Source organism: Ranitomeya variabilis, chromosome 7 (assembly GCF_051348905.1).
Source record: "Ranitomeya variabilis isolate aRanVar5 chromosome 7, aRanVar5.hap1, whole genome shotgun sequence".
Taxonomy (NCBI): Eukaryota; Metazoa; Chordata; class Amphibia; order Anura; family Dendrobatidae; genus Ranitomeya; species Ranitomeya variabilis.
In genome coordinates, this window is record NC_135238.1 from 96,848,810 (window position 1) to 96,873,069 (window position 24,260).

General features: G+C 47.4%; 1 protein-coding gene across 7 annotated transcripts in view; it reads left to right on the forward strand.

Moving 5' to 3' along the window:
* Positions 1 to 202: 202 nt before the first annotated feature.
* TBCCD1 (TBCC domain containing 1) overlaps positions 203 to 24,260 on the forward strand; it is a 208,520-nt gene continuing 184,462 nt past the window's right edge. For 6 of the 7 annotated variants that reach the window (XR_013218262.1, XR_013218261.1, XR_013218259.1 and 3 more), the window contains exons 1-2: positions 428 to 860; positions 15,805 to 15,957. Coding sequence is in view for 3 of the 7 variants with exons in the window: in XM_077275598.1 (XP_077131713.1) it covers positions 435 to 860; positions 15,805 to 15,957 (579 nt within the window). In the remaining 4 variants the exon portion in view is untranslated. Of the gene's footprint in view, positions 861 to 15,804; positions 15,958 to 24,260 lie in introns of all 7 variants that reach the window. The other variant, XM_077275599.1, reaches the window with a different exon arrangement.

The window sequence follows — 24,260 nt, forward strand, 5'->3', positions numbered from 1 at the left end:
GCACATACCCTTAGCGCCCAGAGATTGAGCCCATTCAATATTATAGGTGGGTTTAATTCTATCCTCCCTGACCCCGGGGTTAAGGCTCATGTAGAAGTCTGGCCAAATGCGTCCAAGAATGGACGGTAAGGCAAGGAATAGCGCATCTTCCCGCTGGAGCTGTGACGTCCGGGCATTACGCTCCCTGCTTGGACCGGTTGGCACAGACGTCTGACACTGTGTGAGCGGCAAGCGCTACTAGGATGGGAGATAACTTCCCAGTTCCCATTCAATGAGCTCAGGGACCACTGCGCACTTGCGCACCTCAGCTCCATTCTCCAAAGAAGCGCTTGGAGCCCCCACTACGGAAGCTGCGCCACCTGCTGGCCGGGAGGTGCCGGCCTTCTGAGATTACTATCGCGCTTTCTTTGCTCCGCCCACAGAGCGTGGTTTCCATGGCTTTGCGTTACGTCCTTCAGGACAGGCGAGACGTCAGAGTTGTCAGACGCGGCGGCCGGAGTCGGACTTGTGCTTGTCTCAGGGTGATGGACGCTTACACAGTACAAGTGTGGGCGAGGACAGAGACGTTCCTGATAGGAGCGCTGCCGTTCCCGCCGCCGGCCAAGTTTAGCATGCATTACCTGCGGAAGATGGCAACGTACGTGAGAGCCCGCTCTGCGGAAGGCTGCTACCCGCGGCTCCGCTGGCCCATGTGGCGGCACATCGCGTGCGGGAAGCTGCAGCTGGCGGAGGACACGGCCTGGCTCTACTACGAGGCTTTCCATTGCTTGACAGAGCGCAGCGCACACAAGAGCCTAGCGTGGGCGGAGTGTGTGTCCAGCTGCGCCTCTGTGGACGAGTACGAGGAGGTCCGGAGCACGGTAAGGCCAGCGCGGGACGGGCGACCCCCCAGTACGGGACAGTACCCCCCCCCCCCCCCCTACAGTCAGGGGGACGGAGGCCTCATCCCGCGGGGGGAAAGCGGCTCCTTGTTGCAGTGAAGATGGCAAGGACCGATCATGCCAGGTACAGGGAGCGATCGGCTGCAGCGGGTCATTGGTGGCTGTGCCCGGTATTTCTGCTCTATTCCCTCACCAGTGGGTCAGAGCTGCAGTTGCAGGTACATCTGCAACTAACAACACAAAAAGGCAAGGGCTGGACGGCACTAGAAGTGTGCTGGCTCTCGGAGGCTTGGTCTCATTTACATCTGACTTGCAGTAGACACGAACTTGCTGGGTATAAGGTGCTCAGCATTATATGGCAGACAGCTGAATGATCATACGAAGAAAGGAGGAATGCGGCACTCACCCTTTTGTTGCGGTGTGTTTGTGTACTTTATTGGATAAGACTATAACCAGTTACAACCATCCATGCTTGGACATCAGGTAAACGAGAGGGTGCAGAGAGATCTGCACCCTCTCGTTTACCTGATGTCCAAGCATGGATGGTTGTAACTGGTTATAGTCTTATCCAATAAAGTACACAAACACACCGCAACAAAAGGGTGAGTGCCGCATTCCTCCTTTCTTCGTATGATCATACATCTGCAACTAATACAGGTGAGCTGGAGCATACGCTCTATGCACTGCGTCAGCACAGGTTCGCACTGGCCATGTTACATAAACAAGCTGAGCATGTGCCCTAACGTAAGCAAACAGGACTAGTGCATGTAATAACGGGGTACTTATGGCCTTTGTCATCTAATTGTGCCAAGATGTACCCAAGTGGAACACGAGCCTGTCTCTAGTATTAAAAGCTCACCTTGTGGCAGCCAATCTCAGTGTGAATAAGGGCAGAGCATGATGGTGGGCCAGACTGTACAGACACCCGTCAGGGGGAATAAGATCTGAGCGGGACGGTGGGCCAGACTGTACACAGACCCGACAGTGGGAATAGGGGCAGAGCGGGACGGGGTCAAAACTGTACACAGACCAGTCAGTGGGAATAAGGACTGGGTGGGACGGGGTCCAGACTGTACACAGACCAGTCAGTGGGAATAAGGACAGAGTGGGACGGGGTCCAGACTGTACACAGACCAGTCAGTGGGAATAAGGACAGAGTGGGACGGGGTCCAGACTGTACACAGACCAGTCAGTGGGAATAAGGACAGAGTGGGACGGGGTCCAGACTGTACACAGACCAGTCAGTGGGAATAAGGACAGAGTGGGACGGGGTCCAGACTGTACACAGACCAGTCAGTGGGAATAAGGACAGAGTGGGACGGGGTCCAGACTGTACACAGACCAGTCAGTGGGAATAAGGACAGAGTGGGACGGGGTCCAGACTGTACACAGACCAGTCAGTGGGAATAAGGACAGAGTGGGACGGGGTCCAGACTGTACACAGACCAGTCAGTGGGAATAAGGACAGAGTGGGACGGGGTCCAGACTGTACACAGACCAGTCAGTGGGAATAAGGACAGAGTGGGACGGGGTCCAGACTGTACACAGACCAGTCAGTGGGAATAAGGACAGAGTGGGACGGGGTCCAGACTGTACACAGACCAGTCAGTGGGAATAAGGACAGAGTGGGACGGGGTCCAGACTGTACACAGACCAGTCAGTGGGAATAAGGACAGAGTGGGACGGGGTTCAGACTGTACAGACCCGTCAGTGGGAATAAGGACAGAGTGGGACGGGGTCCAGACTGTACAGACACCCGTCCTTGTGAATAAGGACAGAGCGGGGGGGGGTAGACTGTACAGACCCGTCAGTGGGAATAAGGACAGAGCAGGATGGGGGGGGCAGACTGTACAGACCCGTCAGTGGGATTAAGGACAGAGTGGGGGGCAGACTGTACACAGACCCGTCAGTGGGATTAAGGACAGAGCAGGACGGGGGGGGGGGGCAGACTGTACAGACACCCGTCCTTGTGAATAAGGACAGAGCAGGATGGGGGGCAGACTGTACAGACCCGTCAGTGGGAATAAGGACAGAGCAGGACAGGGGGGGGGGGGCAGACTGTACAGACCCGTCAGTGGGAATAAGGACAGAGCAGGATGGGGGGGCAGACTGCACAGACCCGTCAGTGGGAGTAAGGACAGAGTAGGAATGGGGGGGCAGACTGCATAGACACCCGTCCTTGTGAATAAGGACAGAGCAGGATGGGGGGGGGGGGGCAGACTGCACAGACCCGTCAGTGGGAATAAGCACAGTAAGTATGTATATAAGGGGTGCACTCCTGTGTTCATAGTGAGACAGGGTGCAATACTAAGGGTACTGTCTCACAGTGGCACTTTGGTCGCTACGATGGCACGATCCGTGACGTTCCAGCGATATACTTACAATCTCGCTGTGTCTGACACGCTACTGCGATCAGGGACCCCGCTGAGAATCGTACGTCGTAGCAGATCGTTTGAAACTTTATTTCGTCGCTGGATCACCCGCTGACATCGCTGCATCGGCGTGTGTGACGCCGATGCAGCGATGTCTTCACTGGTAACCAGGGTAAATATTGGGTTACTAAGCGCAGGGCCGCGCTTAGTAACCCGATGTTTACCCTGGTTACCATTGTAAATGTAAAAAAAAAAAAAAACCACTACATACTTACATTCCGGTGCCTGTCACGTCCCCGGGCGTCCGCTTCCCTGCACTCCTCCTGCATCCTGTGTCAGCGCCGGCCGGCCGTACATCAGAGCACAGCAGTGACGTCACCGCTCTGCTTTACGGCCGCACTTACGGTACGTTCACATTTGCGTTGTGCGCCACATGCGTCCTTTTTTTAATTGATTTTGGACGCAGCAAAAATGCAACTTGCTGCGTCCTCTGCGCCCGGACGCGGGCGCCGCAGCGACGCATGCGGCGCAAAACGCAAGTGCGACGCATGCCCATGCGCCTCCATGTTAAATATAGGGGCGCATGACGCATGCGGCGGCGCCCGCCGCTAATGTGAACGTAGCATTACACAGGATGCAGGAGGAGTGCAGGGAAGCGGACGCCAGGGACGTGACAGGCACCGGAATGTGAGTGTGTTTTTTTTTTTTTAACATTTACAATGGTAACCAGGGTAAACATCGGGTTACTAAGCGCGGCCCTGCGCTTAGTAACCCGATGTTTACCCTGGTTACCCGGGGACTTCGGCATCGTTGGTCGCTGGAGAGCAGTCTGTGTGACAGCTCTCCAGCGACCACACAAGGACTTTCCAACGATCACGGCCAGGTCGTATCGCTGGTCGTGATCGTTGGAAAGTTGCTGAGTGTGACGGTACCCTTAAGGTACCTTCACACTACTCGACTTTGCAACGATAACGATAGCGATCCGTGATGTTGCAGCGTCCTGGATAGCGATATCGTTGTGTTTGACACGCAGCAGCGATCAAGATCCTGCTGTGATATCGCTGGTCGTTGCTGAAAGTTCAGAACTTTATTTGGTCGTCAGATCGGCGTGTATCGTTGTGTTTGACAGCAAAGGCAACGATGCCAGCAATGTTTTACAATGGTAACCAGGGTAAATATCGGGTTACTAAGCGCAGGGCCGCGCTTAGTAACCCGATGTTTACCCTGGTTACCATTGTAAATGTAAAAAAAAACAAACAGTACAAACTCACATTCGGGTGTCTGTCACACGTCCCCCGGCGTCTGCTTCCCGCACTGACTGTGAGTGCCGGCCGTAAAGTAAAAGCAGAGCACAGCGGTGACGTCACCGCTGTGCTGTGCCTTACGGCTGGCACTCAGTCAGTGCAGGAAGCAGACGCCGGGGGACGTGTGACAGGCACCGGAATGTATGTACTGTCTGTTTTTTTTTTTTACATTTACAATGGTAACCAGGGTAAACATCGGGTTACCTGGGGACTTCGGCATAGTTGGTCGCTGGAGAGCTGTCTGTGTGACAGCTCTCCAGCGACCACACAGCGACGCTGCAGCGATCGGCATCGTTGTCGATATCGCTGCAGCGTCGCTTAGTGTGAAGGTACCTTAAAGGTACCGTCACACTAAGCGACGCTGCAGCGATACAGACAACGATGCTGATCGCTGCAGCGTCGCTGTTTGGTCGCTGGAGAGCTGTCACACAGACCGCTCTCCAGCGACCAACGATGCCGAGGTCCCCGGGTAACCAGGGTAAACATCGGGTTACTAAGTGCAGGGCCGCGCTTAGTAACCCGATGTTTACCCTGGTTACCAGCGTAAAATGTAAAAAAACCAAACACTACATACTTACATTCGCGTCCCCCGGCGTCCGCTTCCTGCACTGACTGAGCGCCGGCCCTAACAGCAGAGCGGTGACGTCACCGCTGTGCTGTACTTTCACTTTCACTTTACGGCGCTCAGTCAGTGTGGGAAGCGGACGCCGGGGGACGCGAAGGTGAGTATGTAGTTTGTTTTTTTTACATTTTACACTGGTAACCAGGGTAAACATCGGGTTACTAAGCACGGCCCTGCGCTTAGTAACCCGATGTTTACCCTGGTTACCAGTGTAAAACATCGCTGGTATCGTTGCTTTTGGTGTCAAACACGACGATACACGCCGGTCTGACTACCAAATAAAGTTCTGAACTTTGTTCAACGACCAGCGATATCACAGCAGGATCCTGATCGCTGCTGCGTGTCAAACACAACGATATCGCTAGCCAGGACGCTGCAACGTCACGGATCGCTAGCGATATCGTTTAGTGTGACATTACCTTAAGTCTGTTAAACAGATTAAGCAAAACAAAGAAGAAAAAAAGACTAGACCAATAATGGTATGCACACCCATGGATAGTACAAAAACATCATAGTACTTTATTGACACCTCAGAAAAAGACAAACACAGGATAAAACCATTTAAAAAAGACCTAAATATAGGACCAGTGGTCCTCACCCCTATACAGATCATGCATAATATAACATAACCAAAGCATAAAGTGCGGATACCAATCTATATAGACATAAATAATGTGCTTGGTTACGTTAGTACAAATACGCAGTATCTCTTGTTTAAGTGCATCAAATAGCAAACCAATAAGCTATAACAAACCAAAATATTGCAAATAGAGAGAAAAAGGAACTAAATAATGGCGCACACTACACTGTAGTCATGTATCAACATAATAGTGGCTGCATAAGTAAGGCAAAATAAGTTGCAGTATAATATAAGCATGCTCAATACCTGAACGATATTAGCCCCAATGTACCCATCACAAAGTGAACCTAAGCTGTCCTCATAAGACCTGGCCAGGTATGTAGCAAGGCTCCCTAGAAGAGGGAAGTACTGCCAATTCAAATAAAGGGTAATAAGCTTACGGATTTGAAGGAGATGGGACAAGAGTGGCAAGAATGAAGGCTGTAGCACCGGTGCTAAAAAAAAATAACTCAGCCAGAGAAAACAAGAGACGGAATAAGGGGTGAGGCAAAAGCCCCACGCGTATCGCTGCAACTGCAGCTTCGTCAGGGGAAGTGAGGTCGTCAGTCATTTCTGAGGCTAATATACAATCAATACAAATGAGGTAAATACGAACCGGTGTGCAGTCATAGTTCAGTGCGCCAGTAGCAGCAGCCGCATGGAGTGCATCAGAGGTGGCTATAGCCGGAAGTGTTTGCTGTTGTCATAGTGCATGTGCACATGCGCAACAGCAACACTAGGGGGAGCAGAACATGTGTGCTGATAAAAGCTCAAGTATCAGACAACAAGGGCTAGGAAACGAGCAGAGTCATTTCATGTGTTGAGTGCACTAATGGGCAGCGAGCCTGTTGGAATGTGTGCAGTCAGAGGCCAAACAATTAAAAAAATTAAATAAAAAAAATAAGAGACACAGCAACAATATTATGTGGGCAGGATAATCAGGTTATTTAGCTAAATCTCATGAAGGCTGGCAGAAGAATCCCTCACATAATGACAACCATAAGTTCATGCAGTATGACCACCAATAAGAATGCTGTACATACATGGTGATCCCAATAGGATCCATAGAAATGTTTAGTGATTCAGCTAAGAACAAGTACTGAGAAGCGCTGGCCCAATAAAAAGGGGGACACACCGGCGCCAATAGCAGGCATGATACGATGTATGCAGGCAGAGTATAGTCACCAATAAGAATGCTGTACATACGTAGTGATCCCAATAGGATCCGTAACAGTGTTAAATGGTATAACTAAGAACAGGTACTGAGGGGCAATAGCCCAATAGAGAGAAAGCATGCCGACGCTAATAAATAGCGAGCATGATACGGTATATGCAGGCAGAGAGCAGATCGCATGTCTACCATAACATAAGGCCCATATGTCAGATAGGTATCCCCATATCCATAAATGATGGATAAATAAGTAGCCACAGCTTATGGTAAAGCTATAGATAGAGAGATACCAACCCTGCAAAGGGGCACAAAAGGGGAAGTGTGTTGTAGGGGTCATACCAAAATCCAACCCAAACTCGCAAAAAGGGAACCCTGCATAAACAGCAAACAGGGACCTAAGCAGGTAAACTAATAGCTGACATGCAAACAAATCTTATTTATTGGGCATCCGGTTGTTGAAGTATAGTGCCATAAGGAACTCAAATAGTTCCAACAGGAGAGGAAAATCAACACAGCAATCCACATGACCTGCGTGTGGGAGAACAAAGACAAATCCATGTTGCAGACGGGATAAAGGGACAGCAAAAAGGAACGATGGTCGAAGTCCCATATATGGTATACGAGTGTGTTAATAACACTAATCCAGAACCAGCCGATTCAGAATAATAGAGTCCTTAGTCGTTGAGATGGATGAATTCATGATAAGTCCATGACAAGGCCCATTTTCATCTGAAATTCAGAGATGTCGCTATAGATATGCAGACCCATCGGCTTGAATATTGTCAATACCCACAGGGGACTCCAAGATCATGAGGCCCAACAAAGGTCAAATGGCCCCTGGGTGCACAATAAATGAACAGCCCTTTGGGAATAGAGACACAAAAATTAGATGTGCAGACAAGGGTGATTAAAGACATGCATCTACGAAGACAGATGTCTATGGCCCCTAATTCATCCTAAAAACCCCGTGAACAAAATATCTTCATTGAGACCCTGTGGCGCCATGGACCGAAGATTGAAAATCCACCTGGATTCGATCTGGAGGAGTCGTTTGCGTGGATTACCACCCCTCCCACCACAGGGAACCTTCTGTAGGCCCACAATCCTGATATTAGAAGTGGACACCCCATGGACAGCCAGAAAATGTGTGGCTACTGGGGTGGGGGGCTTACCCTTATGCTGATCCGCGGCTGCCAGGTGGATGGTAGACATATGTTTCTGGATTCTCTTTCTTAGTTCTTGAGAGGTTTGTCCAACATACGGCTTGCCACACGGACAGATGATAACGTAGATCACATCCCTCGTCTTGCAATTGATATAGTGCTTGAGAGGGTGGACAGTTTAATCTACTGGATTGAAAAAAGTGTTCCTGGTAGGTATCATAAAAGGACAAACATTACAGTCACCATAGGGAAACGACCCTATAGGAGTGGTCCCCCTGTTGAGTCTGACTGTGGGTCTAGAGAAGTGACTGGTCGTAAGCAGATCTCGTAAGTTTGGGGCCCATCTGGTCGCAAGAAGTGGTCTGTCGCTAGTAACCTCTGCCTTCTGAACATCAGTCCTAAGAATAGGCCAATGTCTAGTGATGATGGTCTTTACCTGGTGCCAACTGTTGTTGTAATCTGTGACAAATCTGGTGGCCTTGTCCGGATTTCGTGGTCTGGAAGACAAGAGTGATGTCTGATCCTCCCGTCGTGCTCTCTGGAAGGCCGATGATATCACTTGTTTAGGGTATCCTCTTTGCTTGAAGCGACTTGTGAGGTCCCGAGCCTGTATTATAAAATCAGCATCATGCGTACAATTTCGTCTCACCCGCAAGAATTGGCTAATGGGAACACCCACCTTTGTATGAAAAGGATGGAAACTGCTGTATTCGATTAAGGAGTTGGTGGCCGTAGACTTGCGAAAAAGGTCCGTGACCATATGACGACCCTCTACAGAGATTTTCAGGTCCAAATAGGTAGCGGAAGCAGTAGACATAAAATGTGTGAGGAGGATATTGTAGGTGTTGGTATTCAAGTCCTGCAAAAATCGTGTCATTCAGCTTCGGTGCCCAGCCAGAAGAAGAAGACGTCATCGATGTAACGATGCCAGTGGCGCACCTTCTCCTGGAATGTCACAGGAGTATACCACAGTCTCCTCCCACCAGCCTAGAAAGATGTTAGTATAGGCTGGCGCACATTTGGCCCCCATGGCCACGCCGAGTACCTGGAGATAGAAGGTCCTATCGAAAAGAAAAAAGTTGTGATGTAAAACAAATTTTAGGAGCTCCAGCAAAAACATATGGTGACTGGAATCTTCCTGTTTTCTCCGATTCAGGAAGAAGGCCAATGCATTGATACCATCAGCGTGACTGATGTTGGAATATAATGATTCCACATCACATGTGACCAGATGGAATTCAGCAGGCAAACTAATGTCCCGAATGATTTCAATGAAATGGGCGGAGTCTCTAACGTATGACGGTAGTGTAATTGCAATGGGCTGCAAAAAGAAGTCGATATAGTTTGAAGCTTTTTCGCATAAACTACCAATGCTTGAGACTATGGGACGACCAGGGGGCTGTTGTCCTTGTGAATTTTGGGTAACATGTAAAACGTGGCACTAAATGGGATCCTCCACCCACATGTAACGTTTCTCATTGGGGGTAATGATGTCAAGCTGATTAGCCCTACACAGCAGGGTCTGAAATTTGGACAAAAATACTTGTGTGGGGTCCGATGGTAATTTACTATAAAATCGCTTGTTGTTCAGTTGCCTGATGGCCTCCTCCTGGTACATGTGGGTGGGCCAGAGGATGACATTACCCCCCTTGTCCGCTTCTTTAACTATGAAGGCCCCATTATTTCTCAGGGCCGAGATGGCACGACTTTCCGCAATAGAAAGGTTAGGGGGTGTACTCACCTGGGGAGACATGGCCATTATGTCACGCTTGACCAATTCGTAAAAAATTTTGACAGCAGGGACCAATGAGAAAGAAGGCGCCCTGGACAATTTGTTCCTGTATGGGAATCTGCTGTGGTGGGTTGCTGGTTGATTTTCCTCCAATAGGTCCACCAAATCCTGAAATCCTGATATTTTGCAAAATGTTAGGTCTCTTATACATCACTTGGAAGGTGGTGATCCTGCAAAAGAGATACAGGTCCTTGATGAGAGTAAATTTGTATACCCTGTGCGTGGGGACAAATGTCAAGCCTCTACAAAGAACTGACAATTCCACCTGAGAAAAAGAATGATCAGACAGATTTATTACTTGTAAAGTGTCACTCAGTACCTCTGTGTCCGACGTTGGGGTGTCCTGGGTATCGGTGCCATCTATTTGTGTCTGGTGGGATACTTGTGCCGATATGGCAATGTTCTCACCCGGTACTGTGAGCGTTTTTTTTGTGAATATTCTTTCGTCTGCCACGTCTGGTCAGCGGTCGAGTTCGCTCCCCGTAGAGGAGAAAAAATCGCTAGAACTTGCTCCTCTAAGTGAGGGTTCGGTGCTCGCAGGCAGGGTCACACTCCTGTTATGAGAGGTGCTAGTTCTGGCGTTACCCTTATGTTTCCATCTATAAACCTGTTGTTGCTCATAGTCCCTTTTATCTCTCTGAAATTTTTTGCGTTTACCAGCAATAATCTCTGCCTCATATTTATCTAGCGTGTCTTTGAGATTTATTTTGAAAGCCATTTTTTAGTTCCTTTTTCTGTATTTGCAATATTTTGGTTTGTTATAGCTTATTGGTTTGCTATTTGATGCACTTAGTACAAATACGCAGTATCTCTTGTTTAACGTAACCAAGCACATTATTTATGTCTATATAGATTGGTATCCGCACTTTATGCTTTGGTTATGTTATATTATGCATGATCTGTATAGGGGTGAGGACCACTGGTCCTATATTTAGGTCTTTTTTAAATGGTTTTATCCTGTGTTTGTCTTTTTCTGAGGTGTCAATAAAGTACTATGATGTTTTTGTACTATCCATGGGTGTGCATACCATTATTGGTCTAGTCTTTTTTTCTTCTTTGTTTTGGGAATAAGGACAGAGCAGGACTGGGGTGGGGTGGCAGGCTGTATAGACACCCGTCCTTGTGAATAACGACAGAGCAGGATGGGGAGGCAGACTGTACAGACCCGTCAGTGGGAATAAGGACAGAGCAGGACTGGGGTGGGGTGGCAGGCTGTATAGACACCCGTCCTTGTGAATAAGGACAGAGCAGGATGGGGGGGCAGACTGCCCAGACCCGTCAGTGGGAATAAGGACAGAGCAGGACAGAGACCAGACTGTACAGACCCGTCAGTGGGAATAAGGACAGAGATCAGACTGTACAGACCCGTCAGTGGGAATAAGGACAGAGACCAGACTGTACAGACCCGTCAGTGGGAATAAGGACAGAGACCAGACTGTACAGACCCGTCAGTGGGAATAAGGACAGAGCAGGACAGGGACCAGACTGTACAGACCCGTCAGTGGGAATAAGGGCAGAGCAGGACAGGGACCATACTATTCAGACCACCGTCCATATGAAGCTATATAGATGAAATTCCTAGCTCTGGAGAGGAGCCACATCCTTGTTTGTACAAAGTACAAGAAAATACAAAGAAATGAGCCAGAGCACAAGTTGTTATATGTGCAGTGTGTAAGAGCACGTTCACAGTGGCCATTTCAGAGACCAAATCCAAGAAAAAATGGCTGAACATTTGGGCCCTTGTGCTGCTCTGCCCTTACATTAAGGTATGGTCTTAATACTAGAAAGGATAGGATCGTCCCGATGGGTACACACCCACATCCTCTCTCAGCTGTGAGCCCTTAGGTATGCTGCTCATCTACTCAGCTTTTCCTGCTATGTCTTTCTATATGAAGTGCATATAATTCCCAACTGGTATGCTTTGCTTATCCATTATTTTCTATCCATATGTATTTCACTCCTCTTGCTTCTTCCTTGCATACCTGAGTGGCCAATCTACCCCACCCCCTCTTTATGACCTGGCTTAACTGTGAACATGTGCTCTGGACACACACGCCCACATCCTCTCTCAGCTGTGAGCCCTTAGGTGCACATAAATTCAAAGCCATGAGTCTGACCAGACGAGTCTGACCAGACGAGTCTGACCAGACGAGTCTGACCAGACGAGTCTGACCAGACGAGTCTGACCAGACGAGTCTGACCAGACGAGTCTGACCATCTTTCAAATTGCAGATTTTTAATTGCTATGAATTAGACTAGAATTGGACTGGAATTGACTGGAAGGTAAAGGAATAGAAAACCACTATAATGTTTCGGTTTCTTTTAACATTCACCCCCATACTACTTTATTTCTTCCTATCTCCTGTAATCCCTGCATCCAGTAAGGAACTAGTTATTTCTTCCTCCATCCTCCCCAGCCACTTCACCTCCTCCACAGAACTATTCCTCCACATACAATCCTTTCTCTCCAGGCACACACTGCCACATCATGACCTATCCAGCTCACACCTTCTAACGCTCAGTCTGCTGCTCCTCATTGCTGGTGACATATCCCCAAATCATGGCCCTCCTCATCACATCCCCACACTCATTTCTAATCCCCTACCACGGTCCTCTACATGTCTTCGCAACCACAGGTAACCTCATACCCATTCATCCAGCCCCTACTCCCCCAATTTCCCTATCTGAGCACTATGGAATGCACGCTCTGTCTGCAATAAACTGTCATTTATCCACGACCTCTTTATCAATAACAAACTCTCCTTCCTCGGCATCACTGAAACCTGGCTCACCCCCTCTGACTTAGCCTCTCCAGCCACGCTTTCCTATGGTGGATTCCACCTCACACCCCTCGCCCCAGCAGCAAGCATGGCGGAGGAGTTGGTTTAATCCTGTCAGATAACTGCTCCTTCACCCCAATCCCACTTCCACCCTCTGTTACCCTCCCTTCCTTTGAGGTGCACTACGTGCGCATCTACTCAACCTCCAACTGGCTGTCATCTACCGTCCCCCAGGGCCAGCCACCACCTTCTTTGACCACTTCACCACCTGGCTACTTCATTTCATTTCCGCGGACATCCCCACTATCATCATGGGCGACTAAAACATCCCCATTGACACTTCCCTCTCAGCTGCCACTAAACTTCTATCTCTCACTTCCTCCTTTGACCTTGCCCAATGGTCTTCTACAGCCACTCACAAAGATGGTCACACACTGGATCTCATCTTCCCCCGCCTCTGCTCCCTACCTAACCTCTCTAACTCACCTCTTCCTCTTTCTGACCACAACCTACTCACATTTTCTTCCCTCTCCACTCCTTGTCTACAATCCCCACCCCACAAACTTTCACACCCTCGCAGAAATCTTAAACACCTTGATCTACACTCACTCTCTGAATCCCTCCTCCCTCTCACAGACATAAGCTCCCTACACAATGCAGATGACACTGCCGCTCTATATAACACCACAATAGCTGCAGCTCTGGAAGCTCTTGCCCCTCTCACACATACCAAAGTTCGCAAAATCAACAGACAGCCCTGGCGCACCCTCCTGACCAAAGAACTGAGGCGAGCTTCCAGGGCTGCTGAGCGCAGATGGAAAGGATCTCACTCCAACAAGCACTTCATCACATTCAAACAGTCCCTCACTACTTTCAAGACCACACTCGCCACAGCAAAACAAACCTACTTCTCATCTCTCAAATCCTCCCTGTCTCACAACCCCAAACAGTTATTCAACACCTTCAATTCTCTCCTCCGCCCCCAGCACCTCCTCCCTCCCCACTCATCTCAGCTGAAGACTTTGCCTCATTCTTCAAGCAGAAGATTGAGAACATCAGAGACCGTTTTAGTAAACAACCCCCAGAACCCTTCCTCCCAACTACCCAGCCCTCCACCTCCAAAATTAACTTCTCCACCATTACAGAAGACAGACTCTCCACTCTACTCTCAAGATCGCATCTCACCACCTGTGCACTTGACCCGATCCCATTCCACTTCATCCCAAACCTTGCCACAGTCTTCATCCCAACCCTAACCCATCTCTTCAACCTATCACTAACAACTGGTGTTTTCCCCTCAAGCTTTAAACACGCCTCAATCACACCTATCATCAAAAAGCCCTCTCTTGAACCATCCTCTGTATCTAGCTATCACCCTATATCACTTCTCCCCTATGCCTCAAAACTACTGGAACAACGTCCATCTTGAACTGTCCTCCCATCTCTCTTCTTGCTCCCTCTTCGACTACTTTCAATCAGGCTTCCGGTCACACCACTCCACTGAAACTGCCCTAACTAAGGTCACCAATGACCTCTTAACCGCCAAGAGCAAGCTGCACTTCTCTATCCTCCTCCTGGACCTGTCCTCTGCACAGTGGACCATTCCCTGTTGCTGCGGACCCTCTCATCCCTTGGCATCACAGACTTGGCCCTATCCTGAATCTCGTCATACCTAACTGACCGGACATTCAGCGTCTCCCACTCACACACCACCTCCTCACCTCACCCCCTATCTATATCCCACAAGGTTCAGTTCTAGGGCCCCTGCTCTTCTCCATTTACACCTTTGTCCTGGGACAGCTCATAGAATCTCACGGCTTTCAGTATCATCTCTATGCAGACGACACACAGATCTACATCTCTGGACCAGATATCACCACCCTACTAACCAGAATCCCTCAATGTCTATCTGCTATTTCATCCTTCTTCTCCGCTAGATTTCTAAAACTTAACATGGACAAAACAGAATTCATCATCTTTCCCCCCCATCTCCCACGACCTCCCCAACGAACCTATCCATTACAGTAAACGGCTGCCTACTCTCCCCAGTCCCACAAGCCTGCTGTCTTGGGGTAATCCTTGACACTGATCTCTCCTTCAAACCACATATCCAAACCCTTTCCACTTCCTGCCGCCTCCAACTCAAAAATATTTCACGGATCCGTACATTCCTAAACCAAGAATCTGCAAAAACCCTAGTCCATGCCCTCATCATCTCCCGCCTCGACTACTGTAACCTCCTGCTCTGTGACCTCCCCTCTAACACTCTCGCACCCCTCCAATCTATTCTAAACACTGCTGCCCGACTAATCCACCTGTCCCCCCGCTATTCCCCGGCCTCTCCCCTCTGTCAATCCCTGCACTGGCTCCCCATTACCCAGAGACTCCAGTACAAAAGCCTAACCATGACATACAAAGCCATCCACAACCTGTCTCCTCCATACATCTGTGACCTCGTCTCCCGGTACTTTCCTGCACGCAACCTCCGATCCTCACAAGATCTCCTTCTCTACTCCCCTCTTATCTCCTCTTCCCACAATCGCATACAAGATTTCTCTCGTGCATCCCCCCTACTCTGGAACTCTCTACCACAACACATCAGACTCTTGCCTACCATTGAAACCTTCAAAAAAAAACTGAAGACCCACCTCTTTCAACAAGCCTACAACCTGCAGTAACCACCGATCGACCAAACCGCTGCACGACCAGCTCTACCCTCACCTACTGTATTCTCACCCATCCCTTGTAGATTGTGAGCCCTCGTGGGCAGGGTCCTCTCTCCTCCTGTACCTGGTGTGATTTGTATTGTTCAAGATTATTGTACTTGTTTTTATTATGTATACCCCTCCTCACATGTAAAGCTCCATGGAATAAATGGCGCTATAATAAAAATAATGCGGGATAGCTGTTATGTCTTTTTTTTTTTTTTAAATCACAATAGCGTTAACTAAGTACCTTTTGTTATTTGGGTTTAATCTGCTACAGAAAGTCTGGAGTTGTGCTGTACAGAGCAGTGTAAAGCATGGGGGACACTTTGCTGCCCTGTGCATGGCTGATTCCATTGCTACTAGTGCTGATTACTGATCTCTTTCCTGTGCAGCTCTCGGTGGACACCCTGCAGTTCCTGCTTTTCCTTTACATACAACAAATTAATAAGGTGTCTCTGCGTACTTCTCTGATTGGGGATGAATGGCCAAGTCCTAGAGCAAGATCGCCTACTCCTGATTTATCTGGACAGTCACCTTTTCATAAGGTAAAAACTATCTGCATTTAGTCAGTCAGTTTTACAAAAAATAACACAAAATAATTTTGAATATGTAAACTTAATATTTGTTAAAAGTACAATGCCAACTTGAAGGGGTTGTCCATTAATAAAATAGTTTTTTGGTCATGGAGAAACATCTGAGGAAGCTCTCGTGTAGTCACCTAACTGCTGCAGCCAATTACAGACTCCAGCACTGCTTTGACTTCCAAAACGGGCAGGCGCTGCTTCCCAAGCTGGAGCTGACCTCCATAAAAGCCTGCGCTGGATCCATGGGAACTAGAAGGTGAACACTCCTCCGTTTATTATTTTGAATCAATCCATGCCTTAAAAAAAAAATTACTATCTGCTATTGCCTTGATGCTATGTGCCCACATTGCAGAAATTCTGCGGAAATATCTGCAGCATTTCTGCAACTTCCTGCTGCGGGTAAAACTAATGCGGAATTCGCATGTGTTTTCCCTCAAAACGCAAGGGTTTTGCAAGCGTTTTTAGCTTGCAGAATGCTTGCATTTTCACGGCGATTTGAAGCATCACTTTGAAAAGTGATTGACAGGTTGGTCACACTTGTCAAACATAGTGCTTGACAAGTGTAACCAACTTTTTTACTATTGATGCTGCCTATGAATGTTAAAAATAAAAAATATGGTTATTCTCCCCTTTCGACGGCCCGTGATCTCCTCAGCGGCGCTCCCGGTATGTTCCGTTCCCAGTGATGCTTTGCACGAAGGACCTTTGTGATGCCATCCCAGGTCCTTCACGCAATGCATTCCTGGGAACGGAATCTGCTGCGTGCATCACTAAAAGGCGGGAGGACTCGGGAGGGGGAGGGGGGGATCAGAAGGTAAGTATATTCCTATCTTTTATTTACATTTTTTTTACAGGGATATGGTACCCAGAGCCTGATGGAGAGTCTCCGCTCCTCCAGACCCGGGTACCAGCCACACATGAAGCGCTCACTTTACGCATGGTGGGCATAGCCACATGCGTAAAGTGAGTGTTTCAATGCAATCCTATGGCTGCGGAATCGCCACGATTATAATGAACATGCTGCGGATTTTACCTCTATGCAATTCCGCAGCGGGAAAATCCGCAGCATGGGCACAGCAACTGCGGAATCCCATGGGATTTCATGGGAATGCGGTGTTTAAGCGTTTTTACGCTGTGGCAAAAAACGTGGCAGAAACGCATAAAAACGCAACATGGGCACACAGCCTTAATCTGAACGGGGCAAAGGGGTATTCTCATCTCCAAGATCCCATCCCAACATGTAGTAGGTGTAATATTATTAGCAATTACCTTATATACTCGAGAATAAGCCGAGATTTTAAGCCCATTTTTTTAGGCTGAAAGTGCCCCGCTCGGCTTATACTCGAGTCATTGTCCCAGAGGCGGAGGGGGAGCGGCAGGATTGGTGGCTGTCACATAACTCACCCCCACCTGACGTGTCTCTGCACGTCCCTACTTCTCAGGTGGTATCTGGCTCCTGCAGCTCTTACTGTGTTCAGCTGTCACGTGGTACCGCTCATTAAAGTAATGAATATGGACACGCCTATAGGTGTGGAGCGCATATTCATTACTTTAATGAGCAGTACCATGTGACCACTGAGCACAGGAACAAGCTGCCGGAGACCATCGGAGAAGTGTGAACTTGCAGACCGCGCCAGGAGGGGGTGAGTATGACGGGGAGGGTGAGCCATGCAATATTCACCTGTCCCCGTTCCCCCGCTGTGCTGTCTTCCACGTCCTCTGGCTGTGACATTCAGGTCAGAGGGCGCGATGACGTGTTTAGTGCGCGCCCTCTGCCTGAACAGTCACTGCAGAGAGCTGGAAGACACAGCGGCGTGTGGCTGTGGAACGGGGGCAGGTGAATATCGCACCTGGCCCCATAGCGCTCCGGTGTCCCCACCTGCTCAGAACGCCAACACTCGGCGCACAGCGATGAGAGGTGAGTATGTCATTTTTTTTTTTTTAATCAAAGCAGCATATGGGGCATATTATTCTATGGAGCATATTATGGGGCCATCGACCTTTATGGAGCAGCATATGGGGCATATTATGCTATGGAGCATATTATGGGGCCATCAACCTTTATGGAGCAGCATATGTGGCATATTATTCTATGGAGCATCTTATGGGGCCATCATTAACTTTTGTGCTGCATTATATGGTGGATATTATGCTATGGAGCTTCTTATGGGGCCATTTTTAACCTTTGTGCAGCATTATATGGGGCATATTTTTGTATGGAGCATCTTATGGGGCCCATCATGAACTGTATGGAGCACTATATGGGGCTCCTGATTCAATATGGATATTCAAAAACATTTAACCTACTGATGTCTCAATCAATTTTATTTCTATTGGTATCCATTTTTATTTTTGAAATTTGCCAGTAGCTGCTGCATTTCCCACCCTAGGCTTATACTCGAGTCATTACGTTTTCCCAGTTTTTTGTGGCAAAATTAGGTGTCTCAGCTGATACTCGGATCGGCTTATACTCGAGTATATACGGTACCACCAAAGAAATGTAGAAATGTAGTATAGTTCTTCTGATAAGCTATGTCGCTTACCCCATGTGCAGGGCATTGCCGTAGCTTAGGTATCCATGGGTATGACCACTAACATCTAACTCACTATATGAGTGGTCGTAACCATGGATACTTAAGCTACTGCAATGCCCTCACATGAGGTAAGCGAGATAGCTTATTAGAAGAACTATACATATACTACATTTCTAATTGAAAGTATTTGCTAATATTATGGTCAGTTATAATCACACCTATTACCTATTGGGATAGGATCTTAGAGATGGGAATACCCTTTCCCAATGAAGCAGCCAAGTGTCATCTTTGTGTTTTTGTTGTTTTTCATTTTTGTACCACAACTCTATCTCCCCCCCCCCCCGGCAGTCATATTGGGTCTTATTTTTTGCAGGACAAGTTGTTGTTTTGAATGACATTCAATTTATTGTGTAATTTATAGGAAAATCATCTAATACTGATAGAATTCTACTTTTTCTACATTTTTTAAGTGTTCAGTGTGTGGTGAAAATGTCCTGACATTGTGATTCATCGGGTCAGTTTGATTATGGTGATGCCAAACTTTTTTAACCCCTTTCTGCCATCGGATGGAATAGTACATCCGATGGCAGATCCCCTGCCTTGATAGGGCTCCGGCAATTCTGCTACATAGGAGCGATCTGAGCATCACTCCTATGTAGCAGAGCCGATCAGGCTATGCCAGCTACTAGCCTCCCATGGAGACTACTGAAGCATGGCAAAAGTGAAAAAAAAAAATGTTTAAAAAAAAAAAAAATGGAAAAAATAAAAACTATAAAAGTTCAAATCACCCCCCTTTTGCCCCATTCAAAATAAAACAATACAAAAAAAATCAAACATACACATATTTGGTATCGCCGCGTTCAGAATCGCTCGATCTATCAATAAAAAAAAAAAAAGATTAACCTGATCGCCAAACGGCATGGCAAGGAAAAAATTCTTAACGCCAGAATTACGTTTTTTTTTTTGTTGTTGCAAAATTGCATTAAAATGCAATAACGGGCGATCAAAAGAACTTTTCTGCACCAAAATGGTATCATTAAAAACATCAGCTCGGTGCGCAAAAAATAAGCCCTCAAACGACCCCAGATCACGAAAAATGGAAACTCTACCGGTATCGGAAAATTGCGCAATTTTTTTTTTTTTTTTTTTAGCAAAGTTTGGAATTTTTTCCACCACTTAGATAAAAAAAGAACCTAGACATGTTTGGTATCTATGAACTCATAATGACCTGGAGAATCATAATGACAGGTCAGTTTTAAAATTTAGGGAACCTAGCCAAAAAGCCAAACAAAAAACAAGTGTGGGATTGCATTTTTTTGCAATTTCACCACACTTGGCATTTTTTTCCCGTTTTCTAGTACATGACATGGTAAAACCAATGGTGTCGTTCAAAAGTACAACTCATCCAGCAAAAATCAAGCCCTCACATGGCCATATTGACGAAAAAATTAAAAAAGTTATAGCTCTGGTAAGGGCAGCGAAAATGCAAAACCGGAAAAAGCTTCAGGGGTTAAGGGGTTAATACATCAAGCAACCTATCAAAGCAATCTGGGCTTCCATAGCACCTCAGCAGTGCCACAGGCTGATCGCCTCCATGCCACGCCGTATTGATGTAAAAGTAGCCCTGACCAAGTATTGAGTGCATTTACTGAACATACATTTCAGTAGGCCAACATTTCAGATTTTAACCCCTATCTGACATTAGACGTAGTATCCTGTTTATATGTCATTGCCGATCGGCTCCGCACACGGGTGGTGTGCGACCGGGTGTCAGCTGATTCTCACAGCTGACACCCAGCATTTTAACCCCCGTAACACTGTGATCAAACATGATCGCAGCGTTCCGGAGACGGCACAGGGGCTGACAGCCTGTCTGCCTTTGGATCGAAGACCCCGCGGGGTCCCGATCGCTGCAATCCAGACCCGATGTTTTCATGACGACATCCGGGTCTCCAGAGCTGAGAGACTTCCTGTCATGTGCAGTGCATGTCAGGAAGTCTCTGAGGTCAGTGTATAGAAGCTGCAGCACTCCGCCGGCATTTCGTGAATGCTCGGAGGCCCGCACAGATCCATTCCTGCGATGCGGTGGCCTCGGGGAAAATGCTCAGATTGAGGTGTCAGCGACGACATCTCTCTGCCAAGATCTATGTGGAACAGGGGTTGCTGCCCCCGTCCCACAGAGCACCGCCACCACCGCCCAACAATCCACTGCCGCAACAGAGAGCCGCATCAGCCTGGGAAGGGAGGCATCAGCGTGGGACCGCTGCCGCGGCATTTGTAAGTATATTCCGACTATTTTCCCCAAAAAAAATTTGGCGAAAAAGTGCGTCTTATAGTCTGAAAAATAGTGTCATTAATTTTTAATTTTTTTGTTTTTTCCAATTAAATGTTCAAAACCTATATTCTTAGGGGCCTTTTCACTTTTTAAGTGACGTTAAAGGGGCCTATATATGAGTATAAGTATTCTACATTGCATTCAGAAAGCATAACCCCTATGTGTTTTACAGGAATTAATGCAACCTGGAAGAAAAATTGAAAAATTTCATTTTTTTACTAAAATCACTTTAGGCCCACATTTTTCATTTTTGCAAGGGTAAAAGGAGAATATGAACCTCACAGTTTGTTGTGCAGTTTGTCCTGAGTACATTTCTACTCGATATGCGTTCGAAAACTTGTTACGGCACACAGCCAGGCTTGGAAGGAGATCAGCACTGTATTATTTTTGGAGTGTAAATTTGGCTGAGACATATTGTGGCGGCCATGTTGCATTTGTGGAGACCTGAACTGCCAAAACGGCAGAAACCTCCCACATGTGACCCCAAATTGGAAACTAGACCCCTCAAGGAATTAAAAGGCAGGTGTGATGACCTTGAACCTACAGTTGCTTCACAGAATTTTTAAATTTTTTTTCCCCCACACGTAAATGTTGCTTTAGCCCCAAATTTCACATTTTCATAAGGGTATCAAGATGGGTTGCACAATAGATTGGTGGGTCTGTTTTCTCTTCAGTATGTCAAAACTTTACGTGGTTGGAAACTACTGTTTGGGCACACGTCAGGGCTCTGAAGGGAAGGCGTGCTATTTTTTTTATTTTTTTTTTATTTAGTGCTATGTTTGCTAGAATTGATTGTGGATGCCGTGTTGTAGTGGCAAAGCCCCTGAGATGCTAAAACAGCAGAAACTATCAACAAGAACCCCATTTTGGAAACGCCTCTCGGGGTATTCCTCTATGGGTGTAGGAAGCATTTTCATCTCGCATGTACTTCACAGACTGTGCATCTTTGGGCAGTGAAAATTAAAAATGCCTTTGTTTCCACTAAAATGTTGCTTAGCCCCAATTTAATAATTTTCAGAAGGGCTAATAGGAGAAAATGGACCACATAATTTTAATGCTCAATTTCTCTGAGTGCACCTGTACCCTATATGTGGTCAGAAACTACTTTTCAATCACAGTGCAAATCTCTGAAGGGTTGGAGGTGATAGAACCTCTGAGGTGCCAACACAGCAGAACCCCTCCTCCCCCCCAGAATTCATCCCGTTTTACAAACGTCACCCCTTAAAGGAGTTGTCCGGTTCAAATTGCTAAGTCTATAATCACTCTACGTGACTACATACTTGTGAATCCCCCCCAGCTCACGCACTGTGGTTGGACGGTGAAGAAAAAAAAGTTTTTACCACTAAAATGTTGTTTCAGCCTCATATTTTACAAGGAATAATACGTAAAAATGGAATCTGAATGTGTTACACAATTTCTCGGGTAATACCCCACATGTGTCTGTGTAGTACTGTTTGGCCACACGGCAGGCCTTGGAAGGGAATGAAAGCTATTGGCTCTTTGGAGAACTCCATATACAGCTCCCCCAAGTGCTAGAAGAGCAGAATCCCCTCAAATTACCCAATTTTTGAAATTACACCCTTCTGGGAATTTATCTACAGATGTAGTAATGACTTTGACTTTCCATGGTGTTTTTCAGAAACACACACTGGTTGTTGCAGTGTGAAAATTGAAAATGTGCCGTAGTAGTGCCGAATACATTGTAGTGACCCATGCATTGTGCTGGGACTAACAGGCCACCATACCTGGCAGACCAGGTGGTCATTGATTGACCTCTGGGTCCCATGACAACTATCGGCTGTGTTGTCACGGCCTCTGGGTATTACCTCTGGAGTTCGGCTGTCGAGTAAACCAGGCTCCCGGCGGTGATTGTACTGGGTAGTGCTGCTGTTTCAGCAGCTCATGCCGATCACATGCCGTTGACTTTTCATTAGATCAGGGGTGGGGAACCTCAGGCCCCAGGGCCATTTACAGCCCTCGATGACCTTTTACCAGGCCCCCGAGCAAATTCTCAGGGACCGCATTCTTGGGCAGGGAGCTGTATTTTGATTATAACCAGCTCATTAATTTCTTCTTGCACTCTTGCTCTGTTAGCACACACATGCACGGTGTTCACTACTGAACACTGAAGGGCATGCAATGAAAGATTATGTCCTGACACCAGTATCTGAGTCAGGATGTACTTTGAGTTTGTACGGCCCCCGAAGGATGTTATAAATATCCAAATGGCCCTTGGCAGAAAAAAGAGTCCCTGCAATTAACTAAACAGTCACAGTGATAAGAATGCTCTCTTACTGAATATGGAGCACATTTTGGGAATGCTGATTAGCATATGCAGCACAACTGTAAAAGCTATTTTCTTATGTATGCGGTGCAGCTGGACTCTTATAAGCAGGTTGCAGGAGGGCTATTTATGTTTGATGATCGATTCTGAATATGTTCAGTAATTTCTTCTACGATTGACTCTAATGATATTCTACTGTGTTTGGCGAATATTGCAAAAACAATATTGGCTGCCGATCATAATCGGAACCGAATTTTGAAAAATTCGCTCAACTTAACGCTCTTCCCATTTCATTCAAGAGAGAATACCCCTTTGTCGAGCAGTCTTCGTCATTATGGGACAGCCCCTACATTTAATGTCACAATCACTAAGGCTTCCAAAAGAGTTTCTCTGGCCTTTAATGATATGTGTGCATTGAGAGAGCCCCTGGATAGCAAAGTGGATAAGTTTCTTAAGGGGACTTAAGAGACATAAGCTGCTGCCACGTGTACAGCTAGGTACTTGATGATCTGGCTGCATAGACTGGAATCCAAGTAAAAGGACAGGGTGGAAAGAGATGACGTATTGGCCTTCATTCCACTTAGGAAGGCTGCTACCACTAGCATATCTGATGCCTCAGCATGCTGTAAGGTTGGCTGCCCTCTCTAATGCATCCCGTAGCGCTTTATGGCTGACATGCTGGCCGGGGGGACATTCAGGCCAGGTCGAGGCTGTGTTCCATCTGTTGTGAGGGGGAGTATCTCTTTGGCCCTGCCCTGGTCGACAGCCTGAAGAAGGTGGGAGATGCTAAGATCGGGTTCCCCCTGTCTCTCTGTGCCCGAAGGAAGCCTTTCAGTGAGAAGGACAAATTGGAAGATCACAGACAGAAAGGTAGAGCCTTCATGTTCGGTACCTCTTCCCAGGAGGCCAGAAAACGGTAAATTTCTCCCAGCCCAGGTAGGGGGAAGGCTTCCTTCTTCCCTGCCTGGGAGGGCATTTCGTCCAGTTTCTGGGTTCTCCACCTGATTAAATCAGGATTGAAATTAGAATTCCAGTCGATTACACAAGAATGATTTGTGTTGACCCCTCCTGCAATTGGCACTAGAGACTGAGGTCCGGGACTTAAGGTACC